Source organism: Pogona vitticeps, chromosome 12 (assembly GCF_051106095.1).
Source record: "Pogona vitticeps strain Pit_001003342236 chromosome 12, PviZW2.1, whole genome shotgun sequence".
NCBI classification, from domain to species: Eukaryota; Metazoa; Chordata; class Lepidosauria; order Squamata; family Agamidae; genus Pogona; species Pogona vitticeps.
The window spans coordinates 21,048,462-21,065,874 of NC_135794.1; the positions used below are offsets into that span (position 1 = coordinate 21,048,462).

General features: G+C 44.4%; 1 protein-coding gene across 1 annotated transcript in view; it reads left to right on the forward strand.

Annotated features, from left to right (window-relative positions):
* Positions 1–17,413, forward strand: part of AGBL1 (AGBL carboxypeptidase 1) — a 326,572-nt gene that overhangs the window by 10,998 nt on the left and 298,161 nt on the right. Inside the window, exons 2-3 of the mRNA XM_072981877.2 lie at positions 15,899–15,962; positions 17,200–17,346. Of these exons, the coding sequence (XP_072837978.2) occupies positions 15,899–15,962; positions 17,200–17,346 (211 nt within the window). The remainder of the gene's footprint in view (positions 1–15,898; positions 15,963–17,199; positions 17,347–17,413) is intronic.

Below are 17,413 nucleotides of genomic sequence, written 5' to 3' on the forward strand. Positions count from 1 at the left end.
AGGCTATGCGCACCTGTCCTCGCTGAGGATCTGGTGGGCTACAGAATGGAGGGGTGGATGAAAAGCTGCCCTGAGTGCCAGGGAGGGTTTTACTTGGCAGATGAGGGAGCAGGGAATATGTGTGCGGTGGATGACGCATGAGACAGAGGGTCCTCCCCACATTCTCCTGCAAGTTCCCTGTGGATGTTTATTTATTTTCTTTGAAATATCTGTATCCCGCCTTTCTCCTCAAAAAGGACCAATGGATACTTACCACAATGAAAGACAATACTCAAAAGTCGAAAACTATTACACAAGAGTGGTTAACAATACATCATTAAAAGACAGTGTTTAAAATTACGAACAATGAATAAGGAGGCATCTTGCATCAGTTACATGTTAGGACCAGCCTTGTTTGCGTGTCTTAAAATCCCAGCTCCAAAGTCATTCTCTAACAAAAACTGATTGTCTATATAGTAGCGTGACATGATGCTCTCTCTGCTTTGATTCCTGATTGGTTGGGATTATCCTGTGTGACTAATGCAGAAAGGATAGCGAAACGGTTGTCCAAGGGAGCAAAATGGGGGTACCAAAGCAGGACCAGACAGAGAAAAAAATATACCAAATAAATTAAGAGACAAAGGAGTTTGTTGATATAGTTTCAGGAAATATTTCAGTTCTGCTTCAATGGGTGTTTGGACCTGGAAATTGGAAGGAGATGTTATTTAAAGCATACCCAGCATTTAATATCTGGCAGTGTTTGCAATGGGAAGCGGCTTCTGGTCTTCAGCTGGTCTTGGTATCCCACACCGGAAGAAGCCGTAACTCTTCTGTTTCATACTATTTTAACTGAAGACATGGTGTGTTTGTATGTGTGTGTGGTCGGGGGGGGGGGAGAAACTGTGGGAAGAACATATGCTGCTGCCATGGTATCTCAGCTGCCATCTGTCTACACCGCAGATGGACAGAAGGACATCAGCAGGGAAGGGACAGGTGGAACATTTGACCTCCGGTGCTTAAAATACTCAATAGCTGAAGTCATAGAAGCCCAGTGAGCTGGGGCTGCCATTCTTCATTCTTTTTGTATACATCATTCTTCTATTATGGAGAGAAACACACGGACCAGGCCCTTAAAAAGATAAAGGGAGGAGAAACGGATTTATTGGAGAGTCATCCACATTCTGCACGGGGAAGGGGCAAAGGTGTTGAGAAAGTCAATGTTCAAGTGAGTTAATAAGGGACGCCTGCAGGTTGGGCCAACCTTGGTGAGCCTGATCTCTGCTCACTCATCGCTCCTCATTTCTTTTCTGATGATGCTTCCCCTTCCGTTTTTGCTGCTGTGGATCTTTGCTTCACGTTTCGGAGGGGGAAAGCTGGTGCCGGGTGCCCATTTGATCAGAATAGGGTTTTGAGTACCACTTTGATGGATAAGGCTACAGTATTTCACTTGAAAGATAAGTGGGAAGAAGAAATCAAATGAGGAATAAAAAGACAAGCATTTCAAATTACTGTGTCTTCTCTCTAACGTCGAAGAAGGAATATTTCTGGTGGCATCATTTAAAAGGCTGTATTTTTTTAAACCCTAAGTCCTTATGGGTATTGAGATGTGTGTAAGACAACAATGATTCTGTGATTTGAAACAGTTGGGATGTTTATTGTAAGACAACGTGATCTAGGCCAGCTGCATTATCTCTGTTGACCACAGAATCATAGAGTTCGGTGGGATTGTAGAGGTCATCTAGTCTGTCCCTGATAAGTGAAGCTGCACAATGCAAGTGACGTGATTCCCGCAGAGCTTTGTGTCTTTCAGATTACAATGTCCATGTTTGCCTCCTGATAATTGGTCATAAAACAAAACTGAGCTAGGTTGGAAATGCAGAGCTGAGAAAGCTCATGCCAACAATCAGACATGTTTTAATCATTTCATGGAGCATGTTGAAAAATGTTGCTCGTGATTTAAGTAGAAATAGGATCTGTCTCAACACAGTATGGAAGACTGAGAGCAGGAGACCTGTATCCACTCAGTTCATGGTCTACTTGCTGGTAATGGTTACTGACAAGCAGTTTCCAGGACGTGGATCTCTTCGCTAATAGTATTCCAGTCTTCTTATGCTGGACTTGAACTACATAAACCCCCTGTAAAGAGGATGTGCTTGAATACAGGCACAGTATTGTTCTTTGATCCCGCAGCTGCTGGATCCTGGAAGATGATGGGCAAAAAAAGGAACTTTTAATATCTTCCTTGTTTGAAAGGGGAAAGACATGATGTTCTTGACCAAGCTGTATTCTCAAGGAGGACTTGTCATCTATGCAAATCTAATTAAAGGGATTCACAGTGTGTTAAAATGATTGAATCAAAGCCATGTGAATAATGAGTTTGCGTTGGGTCGACCTACCTCAATATATCGCTGTTGTGAAGAAAAGGCCCCCCAATCGCATTTAACGATCCTGGTTAAGTCGAAAAAGCCACTTGCAAAGTATCAGGTGTTTTGATTTCTTTCAGATTTCCTTGATTCTCTCAATATTCCAGCTTGATGAGAGGCTTTTTAAAGGTGGCACAACAATATGTTCTGTGACAAGTTCCCCAGAATATAATAACTGCCTGATTAGAAATGCATTAGCGGTGGGAAAGATACGGGTGGAAAGAAATGGCGCAAAGCAGGAGGTGTTAGGAGAAACTTTTACAAAAAGGCTGATTTGTTTAAACCTATACATCCAAGGGAGAGAAGACTTTAAAAAAGAAGATGCAATTAGTGTTTCCTAAAAAGAATCAGCAGCTTTGCAACAACGGAGGTGAATTTCCATGGTTTTCCAAGGTGGAGCAAAGGGACTGGTGCCATTGTTTTCCAAATACCGGTCTAGGAAGCGAGTATAGCATCCATCATCCCAAGTCTGGAGGGGGAGGGCTTAAAGGTACAGGCCTAAGCAGCAGTGATGGTTGGGGGGGGGTCAACTGAGCCCACCCTGAACCATCTGAGGCTGTCCTGAATCCAACTCAACTCCTAGACTAGATTGCTTAGGATAGCCTCGATCTGTCCTAACTTTGATCCCACGTAGTGGCTGCAAATGTGGGCAGAAGGTGGTGGTGGATCAAGTCCCTTTTTTTTGGGGGGGGTGCTCTTTTACCAATTGATTTCAGCTAATCTCTGTGCCAGTCAATCGGAGACCAGCTGGTATAAGGGTGGTGGTTGTGGCACAAGAGGCTTCTGCCCGTTCCAGACCAACTGCGAGATCTTCTGAGTGTGGACTGCAGTAGAAATCTAATTGTTAGTTCTACGTAGAATAACAGATCCTTTACATCAGGGGTTTTAAACTCAATTTACCTGGGGGCCGCTAGAGGCAGAGTCTGGGTGAGAGGCTGGGCCGCATCAGATTTTCTGCCAAGCGGAGCAAGAGCCCGAGGAAGCTGCCCAGGAGTTTCCTTAGCCGACAGACAGGTGGGCTGGCTAGCAGGCTGCAGTTCTGGATGGAGGGTGCAAGAGGTGCTATCTTGGGTGAGACCCCTGCTTTACATCATTGGGGTTTGCACAACTGCTGCCTTGTGGCTCAGCAGTTGATTCAACAGATCTCCTCTAGCTGGGCCATCGGATTTCGGTTGAGGAGTCCTTGCCTGCTCGTGGGCAAGCAGAGATGAAGGAGAACATTGTCAGGACCACATCTGTGTATGGATTAAACCTCTGTCGAGTCTATAAATGGACTGGAATGCACTCGAGCCTTGAAATTTGCACTTTTCTCTGTGTTGGCAAGCTTTAAAAAAGCACAAAAAGACCAATATTACGGAAAGGGTTGTGAACATGTGCCAGCCTCATGTCAGTCTATGGATTGTAGAACAAGTGTAACAGTTCTTTCTCTGCCTCCTTTTGTGGCTTTTCTGCTGTAGGTTTAAGGCAGCAGAAAATTCTGCAGGCAGATCTCAGAAATCAGCTAGCATAAGGAATTTCTGTTAGTATAAAGGTATTTTTGTTAGCATATGAAGCTTCTACCCATCCCAGTTTTTTTACACCTGCTCTCTCTCTCTCTCTCTCTCTCTCTCTCTGTGTGTGTGTGTGTGTGTGTGTGTGTGTTAGTGTTAGGACTGCACTGTAAGTTCCAGGCCAGGTCAAACCCAGGAAATGGATTCTTGTGTGAATGGACTGTGGATCCAATTCATGTGTTCCTCTGCCAACCACATTCCCAGAGACACTTTGTTCTTCCATTCTTGAGAGCACATTCACTCCCTGGAGCCGCTCTTGGCATTCTGGGGAGGAAAAGAGGAAGTCAATGCCACATGTCAGAAGTCTGCCTAAAGGCATCGCTTGCAATTCTCCCCGGAACTCGGGAAGTGCCATACCTACTTTGGTTTGGGCACCTGTTAAAAAGCTGCCTCTCGACTCAGGCATGTGTTAACTAGTAATGCTGCCAACCCTACGAAAGATGTTGTGAAATTCTGTTTTGAAATACATTAGCGGGCACTTAATTTTTGGATGTTAGTGTTTATTTTAGTTCTTTTAAATGGTTTTCATTTCTTCTGCGCTCCACTGCAGGGTTTTCAAAATGGCACGTGGTATTCTGTTGATCCTTTTTAGTATGCTGCTTGTTCGAACCTTTCTAGTATTTGCATACTTTAGCATTAAATGCTGTTGTTCTAAGTATGTAAGCTGCCTTGGGTCCGTTTTTAAGGAGAAAGGCAGGCTAAAACAAAACAAAACAAATTGACAAAGAGATTTCAGACGGTCTGTCATATCCCTAAAGCAGAATGGGCAACATTTAGGGGGCACGTGTTGGGGGGGGGTTCCCTAGGCCTTCCCTAGGATCTTGGAGGGCTGGCCTCCCAGTTTCCCCTAAAAGGGCACATCCCATCTGATCTGGCATTTTAATGCATTTTTGCCCCTTCCCCCTTTGTACCAGAAAAGTGGCTGGTCATGGATGTTTCGGAGGGATGTGGGGCAGGAAGATGGTGATGCGTTTAGTTGAAAAAAGGTAGCTCATGCCCCTTTGGACTCCTACTGGACCCAAAGGTGGGAGAGAAGATGTTGGAAGGAAGGACTCGGAAGGTGGGGTTCACTTTGGACCTTCCTGTGTTGGCTGGGTGCCAACTCCAACAACGGATGCGGTATTTGCTTGGAGGCAGCGTTTAGATCTTGAAACTCCCAGAGCACCCTGTTGATGAAAACAAGCCTTGGAGCCCCAAGATAACAGGTTAAACAGAGTCCCTTATCAGACAGCTTAAAATCCTCACTTCTAATAAGCAGAGTAAAGATGCGGAGGATTTAGGAAAAAACACAGAGTTTGATAAAAACCTATGACATAATATATTTAGACTTACTATATGATTTGTCAGCATATATCAGATATATATACATGGCATTATATACATAGCTTGTGCATAAATGTCTTAAAGCAACATAGACATTTAAAGAAGTAAAGGCCACCAGACTCGCTACTGTGTGGCAATGTGCTGTTCTTACTCTTTTGCTTATATAGTAAGAGCAGCCTGTCTCTCTACACAAAGCAGCTGAACGTAGTTAACCAGCACTACCTAAGTTGGTTCCAGCTGCATCTCATCGTCATCATCCATTTTACATTGACTTTTACAGGCATGACTTTGCATTTGTCATCCATTTGACATTCGCCCAACAATATTAAATTTAACCTCTTGTTCACTTGTTAGGAACAAATCCTGACATCCTGATCCGAACACAGTGCTGGATCTACAGTTCTACAGTATGGTGCCCCTCCCCCTCCAGCAGGCACCCAATGAAAGGCAGCACCCAGAAGGGGTGGGGCAGGGCAACCAGGGTGGTGCCCCCAAGCAGTCGTCCACCAGAGTGGGCAGGGCACCAATCCGTGCAACAGCTGTGTGGCCACTGGCTGAATTGGCTTCAACCGCCAAACAGGTGGTTCATGTCCATCTCTCATTGGATGTTCTGCCGTTTGTAATGGTCTCGGGAAGTTATGTCCGTGTGCAAGACCTTTCCCATCCTCCAAGTAAATGAGGGTTTGAGAGGGCCCTCTAGGACTGTATAAACACTGCTATATTCACTGGCTAACCACTCTATATATCAATCTCTTCATGGACAAGTTATGTCCCATTGGGTTGCTTCTGATATATGGCAGCCCTACTAGGTGGGAGGCTCATGGAAGGAGTGTCCAAGACCAAGTGAGGATCTGAATCCAACTGACCCGAGTCCAACTCTGACACTCTATCCCATGCACCCCACTGGTTCTCCTTTAGGTCCATTGGCACCCCCCCCAAAGAGAGGGATCCAGGCAGTGCCCTGTGCTAACATTTGGTAATGTGTGAAAAGACCCTCCATATATATCAAGCCTGATGACTCGAGAACAAGAGCTTGTCAATCATACGTCCTGTGCTGGAAAAACCTCTTTAGATGCACAATGTACAGTTTGAGGGTTACCCGATCCTCCTCAGCTGTGGTTACTTTTCTTGGAGGATTAAAGTTGTTACTTAATCTGTTGGTCCTGAGGTCTCAAGAGCCTCCTTTCACCACCTTTAAATAGTTTCCACTGCATTTGCTTGGCCTACTTTTGCCTGAGGTCTAAATTGATTCACCCGTGTGGTGTAGAAGCCCAGGGGCGTCCTTCTCCATTTCCGTACGTGACGCCACACATCAGAGTGATGATCAGCAGCGCTTAGGTCTGAACACTGGCATCCCCTGACACAGTTCACCCAATTTGGACAGGGTGGGGCAATAGGGAACCTGCACGACTCACCGTGGTCTTGGACTATAAATCCCATCAGTGCTGACCCTTGCCTACAATGCCTGGGGATGATGGAATTCTTGGGCAACAGCATCCAGAACAGAGATGTAAATCTTTGCTTAAATTTTTTTTGGGGGGTGCTAATGCTGTTGCTGATTTTTAAAGGTGCTTTTATCTTCGTTCCTATTTGAGGCATGAAAAAAAATTGCAGGGTCAAGCGGTTAAGGCTTTTGACTCAGTGCGTTTTCACTGAGGATAAGTGGACTGGCAAGGTTGTTTTTTTTTTAAATCTTAATGTGGTATTCCACTGAATAGTCACCTGTGTAGTGATAGCTTACTGAAAATTAGAAGTAGGTAACTCATAGCATTTTCCAGGGGATCTCTGAGTAACTCAACAGTCAACTAGACTGAAGCAAGATCCTGGTATGTGACGGCAGGCTCTCAGGGTAGGCAAGCAAGATGGGTGATATTGTCAAGGCGATATTGTGAATTCACAGTGGAAGGGGTTCGAGGTGGACGAGTGGGAAGGGGAAGCAGAGGAAGCGAGGGAGTTTGATGATGCTGGCTTGTGTATCAGACAAAGGAGCAAGGATGATAGGTAAACAACAAAGCGTTGGCTTGACTGACCCTTGCTGGAACAAGTCTATCTGGCCATGTTGTATTCCTGCTGATTAGGGTCCCTGCCTGTCCTATGGTTCTCATCCCCTGATGCTGCTGCTGCCTGAAGGATTCTAAAAGTTGCTTTTAACCACAAAACTATCCCCCCCCAAAAAAAACCCTCCAAAACCAAAGCAAAATAAATAAATAAATCCCAACACGATCTTCGAGTTCTTGCTCGTAGCACCTTCACCAGGGCAGGCCTATCAGGAGACTTCATATGGCTTATCCGTTACAGATGCTGGTATTGCTTGCATTCCCTTCTATGCCTTAGGACATTTCTAGAGCCCACCATTATGGCATAAAGGTCTGTCAACTAAAATAAAATCAGAAATGTCCGGGCCTCGTAGTTGCATAGTGCAGATTTTTATTCAGATTGTCCAACCTCCTCCCCTCTGGTTTATGAATGTGAGAAATTGTTCTTCTCGATCCATGATTTAAAAGGCCAGGAAATAGCCTGATATTGCTGCACAATATCAAGCCTGCAGTGACAGCAGGATAGAGACTACCCAATTTTATTTAGCAAAGGGCAGCCTAGAGGTTGATGACACCAATATCGGCAGTCAGAATGGTCTACAGGATACCTTCTTGTGCTTACTATCATTCAGAAAATGACACCAAGCAGGGGAAAAGCCCAGAACCTGATTCTTTTTTCATAAGTTAATTACTTCTCACCATTACAAAATTTTCTATGCTAATTCCCTGAAGATACATGGCAAAACGTTCCCCTTTCTGGAGAACTGTCGGTACATTGCTTTCTTGATAGCAACTTTTTTTAATTTTTAAAGAAAACATGTCTTTAAACTCTGCTTTTGTGACCTTTACCTGTCATGCAGCTCTCCAAATATCTCCTTCCCCAACTCATGAAGCTACAATGTATCCTTCCCAAAGCTCTTCCTGGCAAGCCTGTACTATGCATGCTCAGTCTTGTAACAAATGGCTGTTTATCCCATTTGAAGGGGTTTTTTTTTTGAGGATCAATATTTCAGCTTCTGCAACCTGAATCCTTTCTAGATAAAGAAAAATGGAAGTGGCCAACATTTTTCCCAGATGAGCAAGATAGTTTTTTCCCCTCAATTTATGTTACATATTTTAAATATGGGATACTTTGGGCTTGCTTATATCTGAATGGGATGTAATTTTAAAAACTTTTTTCAGAAAATCGTAACTCAAAAACCCTATGTTCAAACTTCCCCAAATTTGGTGCAGAGCAGGAACAAACTGCCAGATGTAACTGTGTCAAATTTGGTGCTGATCCAAATACCAATTTAAAATATAGATTCTTTTGTTTGGGATGTCCCTGTTTTTAGAATTGCTGCATAAAACATTGATATGCTCTCTTCAACTATGAATGTTGCGCTAGCAAATATTGAGATCTGGTACTCGTGAGCTGTGTATTGAGCTATTTAATTTTAGACAGTTTTGCACGTGCGAGGAATCAAAGAACATAATGGGAATTGCTGAAATCTCATGCTCTAAATATTTATAATTACATCATTATCAAAGAACACTAATCACAGCTGGTTTCACTTTGGCAACATGTTTGTTGTTTGAAAGGCTATAATTAATTCAAGATAAGAAACACATGTTAGCAAAAGGCGTATACAATAATACCTAATAACTGCTATGAGGAAGACGAGACTTTAAAGCACCAAGATAAGATAGGGGTGATGTTTAGCAACATTAATTAATTTGGGGGCTATAGGTATGCTTATGTAGAAATAATTTTTCATTTGTGCTGATTTACAGGAAACATGTTGAAAAGCAATGTATCTGTTGGCACACAACACCATCAAAAGTCAATGAACAAAAGCTCCTTTCTGTTTACCATGTTGTATTAAGGCCTTTAATATTCACACCAGGGAGTTGCAGATTTTAAGGGCAATAGTTTTAACACCCATTATATCAAATCATTGTCCAAAAGCCTGTGGCTTAGTGTAGTAGATAAGGATCAATGAGGATTTTGTGAGCCAACTCCTCTGTAGGTTCTGCTGAATCAAATGGGTCTACTCTAACTGAGGTTTGCAATGCTAAGATAGGTTGCAGTCATAGTAGGCCAATGTGAGTCAATTGAACTTATGGAGGGTTGGACTCTCCAAACCCCCACTGATTCAATGGGCCTCTTCTAGTGTGATTTAGTACACATGGAATTTTGGCTTGTGTCTTACGCAGACTTCAGTCCCAGCTCCGCCAGCTGTAAGGTAAAGGTTCCCCTTGACAATTTTTGTCCAGTCGTGTCCGACTCTAGAGGGCGGTGCTCATCCCCATTTCCAAACCATAGAGCCAGCATTTTGTCCAAAGACAATCTTCCGTGGTCACATGGCCAGTGCGACTTAGACACAGAATGCTGTTACCTTCCCACCGAGGTGGTCCCTATTTATCTACTTGCATTTGCCATTGAAGTGGTTATTCCTCATGACAAAGACCCGAGTGGCAAACAGTGTCACCTACACACAGCAATGGTGTTAGATGTGAAGTTGATATCACCCAGCCCAGTCTTTCCCCCAAAGCTGGGCTAGAATCAGTGGCAGACCTATGTTTTTGTGGCCCTGGGGCTTAAACGGTTATGATCCAGCCTTCACAACCAGCAATGAGGCCTGAGTAACCTCTGTTATCTTCTTCGGTGGAATTGTTCCTTGACAGGTCAACAAACATTTTTTTAAAAAAATGTGGATTAAAGTTGCTTCTGGGGTCCTACCAGAATAAGAAGCCCTGGAGCTTAAACTTCATTAGTTTCATAGTAGATCTGCCCCTGACTTAGAATAGGGAAGTCAACGTTCAACCTGTAGTCTACGTGTATGTAGACTCTAAAACCCTCCCAAGTTCCTTTGTACAAAGGAACCCCCAAACCAAACCAAGAAAGAGCTTTTATACTCCTAGAGGCCTCCGTGAATATCAGCTTTTGTCTCAGGGAGACATTTGTCTTAGGAAACCTATTAGCACAAGTTCAACTAGAGCTTCTTTGGGCTCTTCCAAGCAGACTATTCTCTTCTGTTGTGTTTTTTTTTGCTTTGCCGTTTCCATCCATTTTGGGAATCTGGTGTGGCCTATGGAGACTTTGGGGGTGCAGGTTTCTCCTGCAGCTCCCCAAAACTTTCCTGCTTTCTCTTGGGAGAGTGGCCACAACGCCGTAGCTTAAGAATGTAAATGTTAGTGCTAACGCAATATGGTGTAGTACCAGACTAATATCAAAAGGGAACGGGTCCATCCACCAAAGGCTGTAGGCAAGGAGAGACTTTAGTTCCAAGATGTAGAAATTATAGTATATACTTTATTCTGAAATAAAAGTCTGATGTGTTTCAGCTTGGTCTTTTCAGCCTTCTTCAAGGGCTATATCACATGAAATAGAAGAGAAGAAAACTCCTATTTTTAGCAATATTTTTCCCCTAGGGGACAGTATTTTAAATGTTTCGTATAGTTAAATTATCGTATTATACAGAAAACATGTTGCTATAAATATATTTTTTTCTGAGACTATAGTTTCTCCTTGCCTACAGTAGAATTGGACAAGTCAAAAGACTTACGTTCAGATTCCCACTTGGCCATGAAACTCACTGGATGACCTTAAACCAGGAGTTGTGTCCCCGCATGTCCACTTCTTAGGGGTGTTGTGAGGATAAATTAAGGAGAATGAGCTAAACCTGCGTTGAGGTTACCAAAGCAAAGCGTGCTGCTTATATACCGCCCCATAGTGCTTCAAGCACTCTCTGGGCGGTTTACAATTTAATTATACAGGCTACACATTGCCCCCCCCCCCCCGCGAGCTGGGTACTCATTTTACCAACCTCGGAAGGATAGAAGGCTGAGTCAACCTTGAGCCGGCTACCTGGGATTTGAACCCCAGGTCGTGAGCACAGTTTTAGCTGCAGTACAGCGGTTTAACCACTGCGCCACGAGGCTCTTTACCAGAGAAAAGCTGAGGAAGAAAGGTAATGGATGAATCCATGAAACCAAGTTTAGGAGAGTTATGGATATAGCATTTATCCTTAGTTGTCTTGCATTTCTCTCGTGCAAGGTTTTGATGGCTTTTGTAATCAAGCAAGGAGAAAATTATAGTAAGTTATCATTTCCCTATACTGTCAAATGAGCAAAACTGCCGAAAGAGAGAGAGAAAACGATAATGACTTACTTTTAAAATATGAGCTTTGGATTTCCCAAGTTATTGAGCTGTGTTTTGATGATACCCAAATTTAGTGAAGTGTGGTACGTTAGGGCTGAGGTTAGAGGATTTCATCCTCAATAACCTGTCTCAATAATGGAGTGTATTAATTGGAACAATAAAGATTGCCCATCAGAAGATGTTTTGTGTTTCTTTAATACAAACAGAATGCGGCTATATAATGATATTAATGTTAATAAAGTGATCAATTAAAAAAAGAAAATGAAATTGCTTGAAGGATGAGATCTGCTTAATTTACACACTCAAAAGAAAGCTGTTTTCTCCCCGACGTAATCTTGAAAAAGCGATTTCTCTCTCTCTGCCTCAAATACTGATAAATCCTGAGCTGAATAAATTAGAAGAAGCTTGTTTCATTTTTCCTCCCTGTCCACCTTTTCTTTAGAATCCATTTTTTTTTTTCAAAGATTAAATTAGGGACATGTCAACCGTATTTTGCTTAAGCAGGGCAGCTTTGGGTTGGCCCAGCAGTCTCCCAGGAGGAGACTCTTGAGAGTCCCCAGGACTGCAAAGAGAACAAACCAATCCATTTTGAAGGAAATCAACCCTGAGTGCTCATTGGAAGGACAGATCCTGAAGCTGAGGCTCCAATACTTTGACCATCTCCCTGGAAAAGACCCTGATGTTGGGAAAGTGTGAAGGCAAGATGAAAAGGAGACGACAGAGGACGAGATGGGTGGAGAGGGTCACCGTAGTGACCAACATGAATTTGACTCAACTCTGAGAGGCAGTGGAAGACAGGAGAGCCTGGCGTGCTCTGGTCCATGCAGTCACTAAGAGTCGAACACGACTAAACTACTAAACAACAACAGCAGTCATGTTCTCCATGCAAACATTCAAGAGAATGAGGTGATAGTGAATGCTGTTGCTTTTGAGGTTGGCATCCCCTCTGATGCTCCACTGATCGCTGTGTCCTCATCAGAATGTTGACAAGGAATAGGGAAGAAGCTTGCAAGACAGGTTAAAACCATACTGTTCAAAGAGGCCTTTGGAAAGATCTTACCCTCGTAACAACTTTGTGGCCCCTAAGTTGATCTTCATTTTGATTTGCTGTCCAGGTTTCCTTTTTAAAAAAGCATACTGTGGGTTTTTTAATGTTTTTTTTTTGTTCTCTGTTTATGTTTTTATGGGTGGTATTGGGTTATGGTGTTTTAACTGTGGTTAGCCACTCAGAGTAGTGCCCCAGCACTAGATGGGTGGGATAGAAATGGGATGGATGGATGGATGGATGGATGGATGGATGGATGGATGGATGGATGGATGGATGGATGGATGGATGGATGGATGGATGGATGGATGGATGGATGGATGGATGGATCATTCATACATACGTACGGACGGACGGACGGACAGACGGACGGATGGACCCTGGGGTACTGCAGTGGGAACCCCTGCTATCTTTTCTGACATTGGAAATAGCATAGATTCCCTTGCTGGCTTTCCCGCTCCTTCATCCTCCTTGCACCTGATTGAGGGGGAGTGGGAGAAGGAAAGCTCAGCTTCCTATGTGGACGGGGCAGCCATGTGTGTGCTGAAGAGACCCTTTCCAGAGGATGATCCAGAGCCTTAAGAGCCAGATTGCCCAGAAGAGCAGACCGCCTCTGAAGACAGGGTAGGACCGTTTCCTTGTCAGTGGCATGGCACCCAGATTTAGATTCAGAAGATGAGATGGGGCCTCCTCCCAGCTGAAGAATGGAACATGGTGTGAAGGAGCAAGCATGGAGGCGAACCTGCAAGGAAGGACTCCTTAGGAGGAAGGCCGTGATGACTCCCATTTCAAAGGGACATTTGAATCCACTCCAGGTTTTCACTTAAATTGTCTAGCAGCAATTTAAGTTGCCAGATCTCTTTTGAGCAAGCACTAGTTAAATAAATGCCACTGGTCTGCAATGATGGAAGGGTTTCTGCGGATGTACACTGACAGGGGAATACAATCTGGGCTCAGATAGAATAAATAAACATACTTGCCTTATCATATCTGGTCTCGACTGTGATGTTGACTACTGTACATGGGCAAAGCAACACAGTCTGTTGAGTGTCTCTGGGAATAAGATCACATTATGCTGGCAAACACGAGGTTCTCAAAAATGCAGGTGCTTTGGGGCTGACATGAAGGAATCAGGATGTTTCCTCTTGTGGCAACGCTTTCCTGTCCATGGTGCTGAATCTACCCTGGCCTACCTAAACTTGGCTGTTCTGAGTTTTTTTTTCTCCCTCCCCCTCCTCCCCTCCGTGTGTTTAAATCAGATGCAGGCAGGGTAGCCTTGACATCTGGCGTGCTCTGATCTGCTACGCACATTTGAATAGAGCACAAACACTCGAAGGGGGCCAGCCGTGTCAGAGCAGCGATTTCGACAAAGGGAATTATGTAGAAGGAGGTGCACGAAGGAGCAACTTCAAGGGCCACTTGAAGCCTTGGAACCAGGTGTTTGGGGATTTGGCCATGGCAATGAGTTCACCCTTTGTTGGCAGGCTGAAGGCATGCCTTGGTTTGCTAAGCTTGCTCGGCTTTATGTGTTCCTTCTCTTTCCTTTCCCATAAGCTTAGTCTGGTCAACACGGCCTTTGTGAGGTTCGCGGGGTAGAAAGGCCTAGGTTTCCAAGCCCGCGTTTGCTCAACAAAATAGGAGAAAGGGGTGATGCCAAGGCTGGCCTGTGGAGCATGATCTGAGGTGAGCCAGAAACTGGGAGGTGGTATCTGTGTGGGCAGAGGGTAGTTAGTCATGACCGAAGACTGAGGGGTGGCATGTATAACGCCTGAGGGGTGATAGCAGGTTGATACCACTTTCCTTCCCATGGCTCCATCCTATGGAGTCCAGAGAGCCATAGTTTGGTGAGATAACTCTGTGCTGCCATTCTACAGAGGAGGAGCAGGATCTGTTCTCGAGCATCCCAGAGTGCAGGACACATAATAACCAACTCAAGCTGCAGGAAGCCAGATTCAGACTGAATGTCAAGAAAAAAATTCTTAACTGTTAGAACAGTACAACAATGAAACCCATGACCATGGGAAGTGGGGGGCGCTCTCGAGGCATTAAGAGAAAATTGGACACCTCTCTGTCAGGTCTGCTTTCGTTTGGATTCATGCCTGGAACATGGGGTTGGACTCGATGGCCTTAGAGGCCCCCTTCAACTCCCTTATTCTATGATTCTAAGTCAGGGATGGCATGATTTACTTTCTAAGCAGATGAACCTGGATTGTATACTGAACTGAATTGAACTGAATTGAGTTTATTACAGTCAAAGGCCAGCTCCAAGCAAACGATATAGTACAAAACAGAACATGTCATGTAAAGGTTAAGGTTAAGGTTCCCCTTGACATTTAGTCCAGTCATGTTGGACTCTAGGACACGGTGCTCATCCCTGTCTCCGAGTTGTAGAGCCAGCGTTTATCTGAAGACAATATTCTGTGGTCACGTGGCCAGCGCGACTAGACATGGAATGCCATCACTTTCCCACCGAGGTGGTACCTATTTATCTTCTCACATTTTTACATGCTTTCGAACTGCTAGGTTGGCAGGAGGTGGGACAAGTGACGGGAGCTCACTCCATCGCGTGGATTCAATCTTACGACGGCTGGTCTTCTGACCTTGCAGCATAGAGGCCTCTGCGGTTTAACCCGCAGCACCACCATGTCCCCTATTAACATGTCATGTACCTTGTGCCAAATACCATATCCACAGTATGTAAAGCTTAGGTCAGAAGTATCCAAAACTACGGCCGATGGGGGTGGACATTGTGTTATCAGAAAGCTGTAGCAAGCTATAGCAGATGCACAAAATTTGGCCAGCCCTCCTCCCCAAAAGATGAGGGTGAAACTGATGGATTTTCCATTCAGCCTCATGGATTGAGATACTTAATCCTTAAATCATTCAGCCAGATTTAGACCAACTGAATTAAAGTTGCTGACTCTTTTTCCAGAGGGACCTCCTGTCTTTAACCAGTTTGATGCAGACATATGGGACACTATTCTCTCTATGATGGACTGACTGCAGCGTTTGAGTTGGGCTGGTGCAAATGAAGGCAAATATTATTTCAATTTGTTTCTTGAAGAACAGGTCAGAATTTGCAAATTCGTTCACAGCGGGAACACCCTTGCACTCCCTTTAAAAATGATCAGCGGGAGAGATCCTGAAACTTCACACATTTCCCCACTGATAGCACTTAGGCTTTTTGTTTTAAACAACTGTGAAATGTGGGCACATTTTCATGAGAATGGCCGCCCTGCAACCTGACCCTGAGGCAGTGGGCAAGATATTTCACGGAGCGCCTTTGGTTCTGTTTTGCTCTGTGTATGTGGAAAACTCTGCAAAACGAGACATGTCTTTCTGAAGCTTTTTTTCAAAGGCTTAGCATAATATTTCTGACCATTTCTGCTTCTTTGCAGACTTCCTGCGACAAGGACGTCATTCTGAATATCCTCAGTGTTCTCACAGACCTCCTTTCTGTTGGTAAGCGCAAAACGAAGCCTTGCTTGTATGGGGTGAAGACCGCAAAATCTACAGCTAGAAAGGAATCCCAAGTGACCTGTTTTCAGTGGTGAACTCTAGACTTAATGATCATAGAACTCTTCCCATCCTCAGAGACCATAGTCTCTTTATAATAATTGTGTGCTGTCAAGTCAATTCTGACTGATTGGAGACCTTTCACAAGGTTTTTCAGGTGTTGAGTACAGTGGTGCCTTGCTAGACAGTTACCCCGCATGACAGTTTTTTTTTGCTAGACATTGACTTTTTGTGATCGCTATAGCGATTTGCAAAACAGTGATTCCTATGGGGGAATTTTGCTGGACAATGTTTGGTCCCCGCTTCACAAACCAATTTTCGCTTGACAATGATTTTGTCAAGGGCTTCCTCCGCCCTCGCAAAACAGGTGTTTTTGGGACCTAAGCTTCACAAGACAGCGATTTAAACAGCTGATAGATGGTTCGCAAAGTGGCTTTCCTATGGCCAATCTTCACTAGACAACGACAATTCTTCCCCATTGGAACGCATTGAACAGGTTTCAGTGTATTCCAATGGGGAAATGCTTTTCGCTAGACGATGATTTTGCTAGACAATGATTTCGCTAAACAGCGATTTCAGTGGAACAGATTATCATCATCTAGCGAGGCACCACTGTTCTCAGAAGTGGTTTCCCATTCCCTTCTTCTGGGGTGCATCCTGGGACTGTGTAGCTTGCCCAAGGCCGCATAGGCTGGCTCTACTCACAGGAGGCACAGCGAGGAACTGAACTCTCACCCTCTGGCTCTGCAACCAGATGCCTAAACCACTGAGCTATCCATCCAACTCTAATCATGTGCCATCAAGTCAATTCTGACTTTTGGCAACCCTTTTCACAGTTTTCCAGGTAGAGAGTACTCAGAGGTGTACTACCATTTCCTTCCTCTAGGGGCACCCTGAGACTGTGCAACTTGCCCAAGGCACCCCAGGCTGGCTCTTCCGGTCTATTATTCCACTTCAAATTGTAGTAAACTAGTCCTGATGGGTGTGAGAACTTTCCTACTCAATCTATCCTTGGAAAATGAAAGGGTGAGAGTCTTTCAGCCTGGCCGGGAGACCGGTTGCCAGCCCGATGTTGCTGAGTTCCAATTCCCATCTTCCCCCAACTTGTTAGAAGTCTCCCCGTGGCCCGTCAGGATCCAGAAAGATGCCTTCTTTAATGGACCTTTCCCTTGCTTTCCCTTAGGGACTAACAGGAGGGTGCATTACATGATCAGCAAAGGAGGCAGCGAAGCTCTTCTGCAGACCACGCTAAACGCAGCGCAAGCCCCTCTGCCTGACTATGATGTCCTCTTACCTCTGTTCCGCCTGATGGCCAAGGTTGGCCAGAAAGGTACAGCTGCTCAACCGTGCGTGTATGTAGGCCAGTATGTCTGTCTTTGCTAGCCATTGCTTTGTTC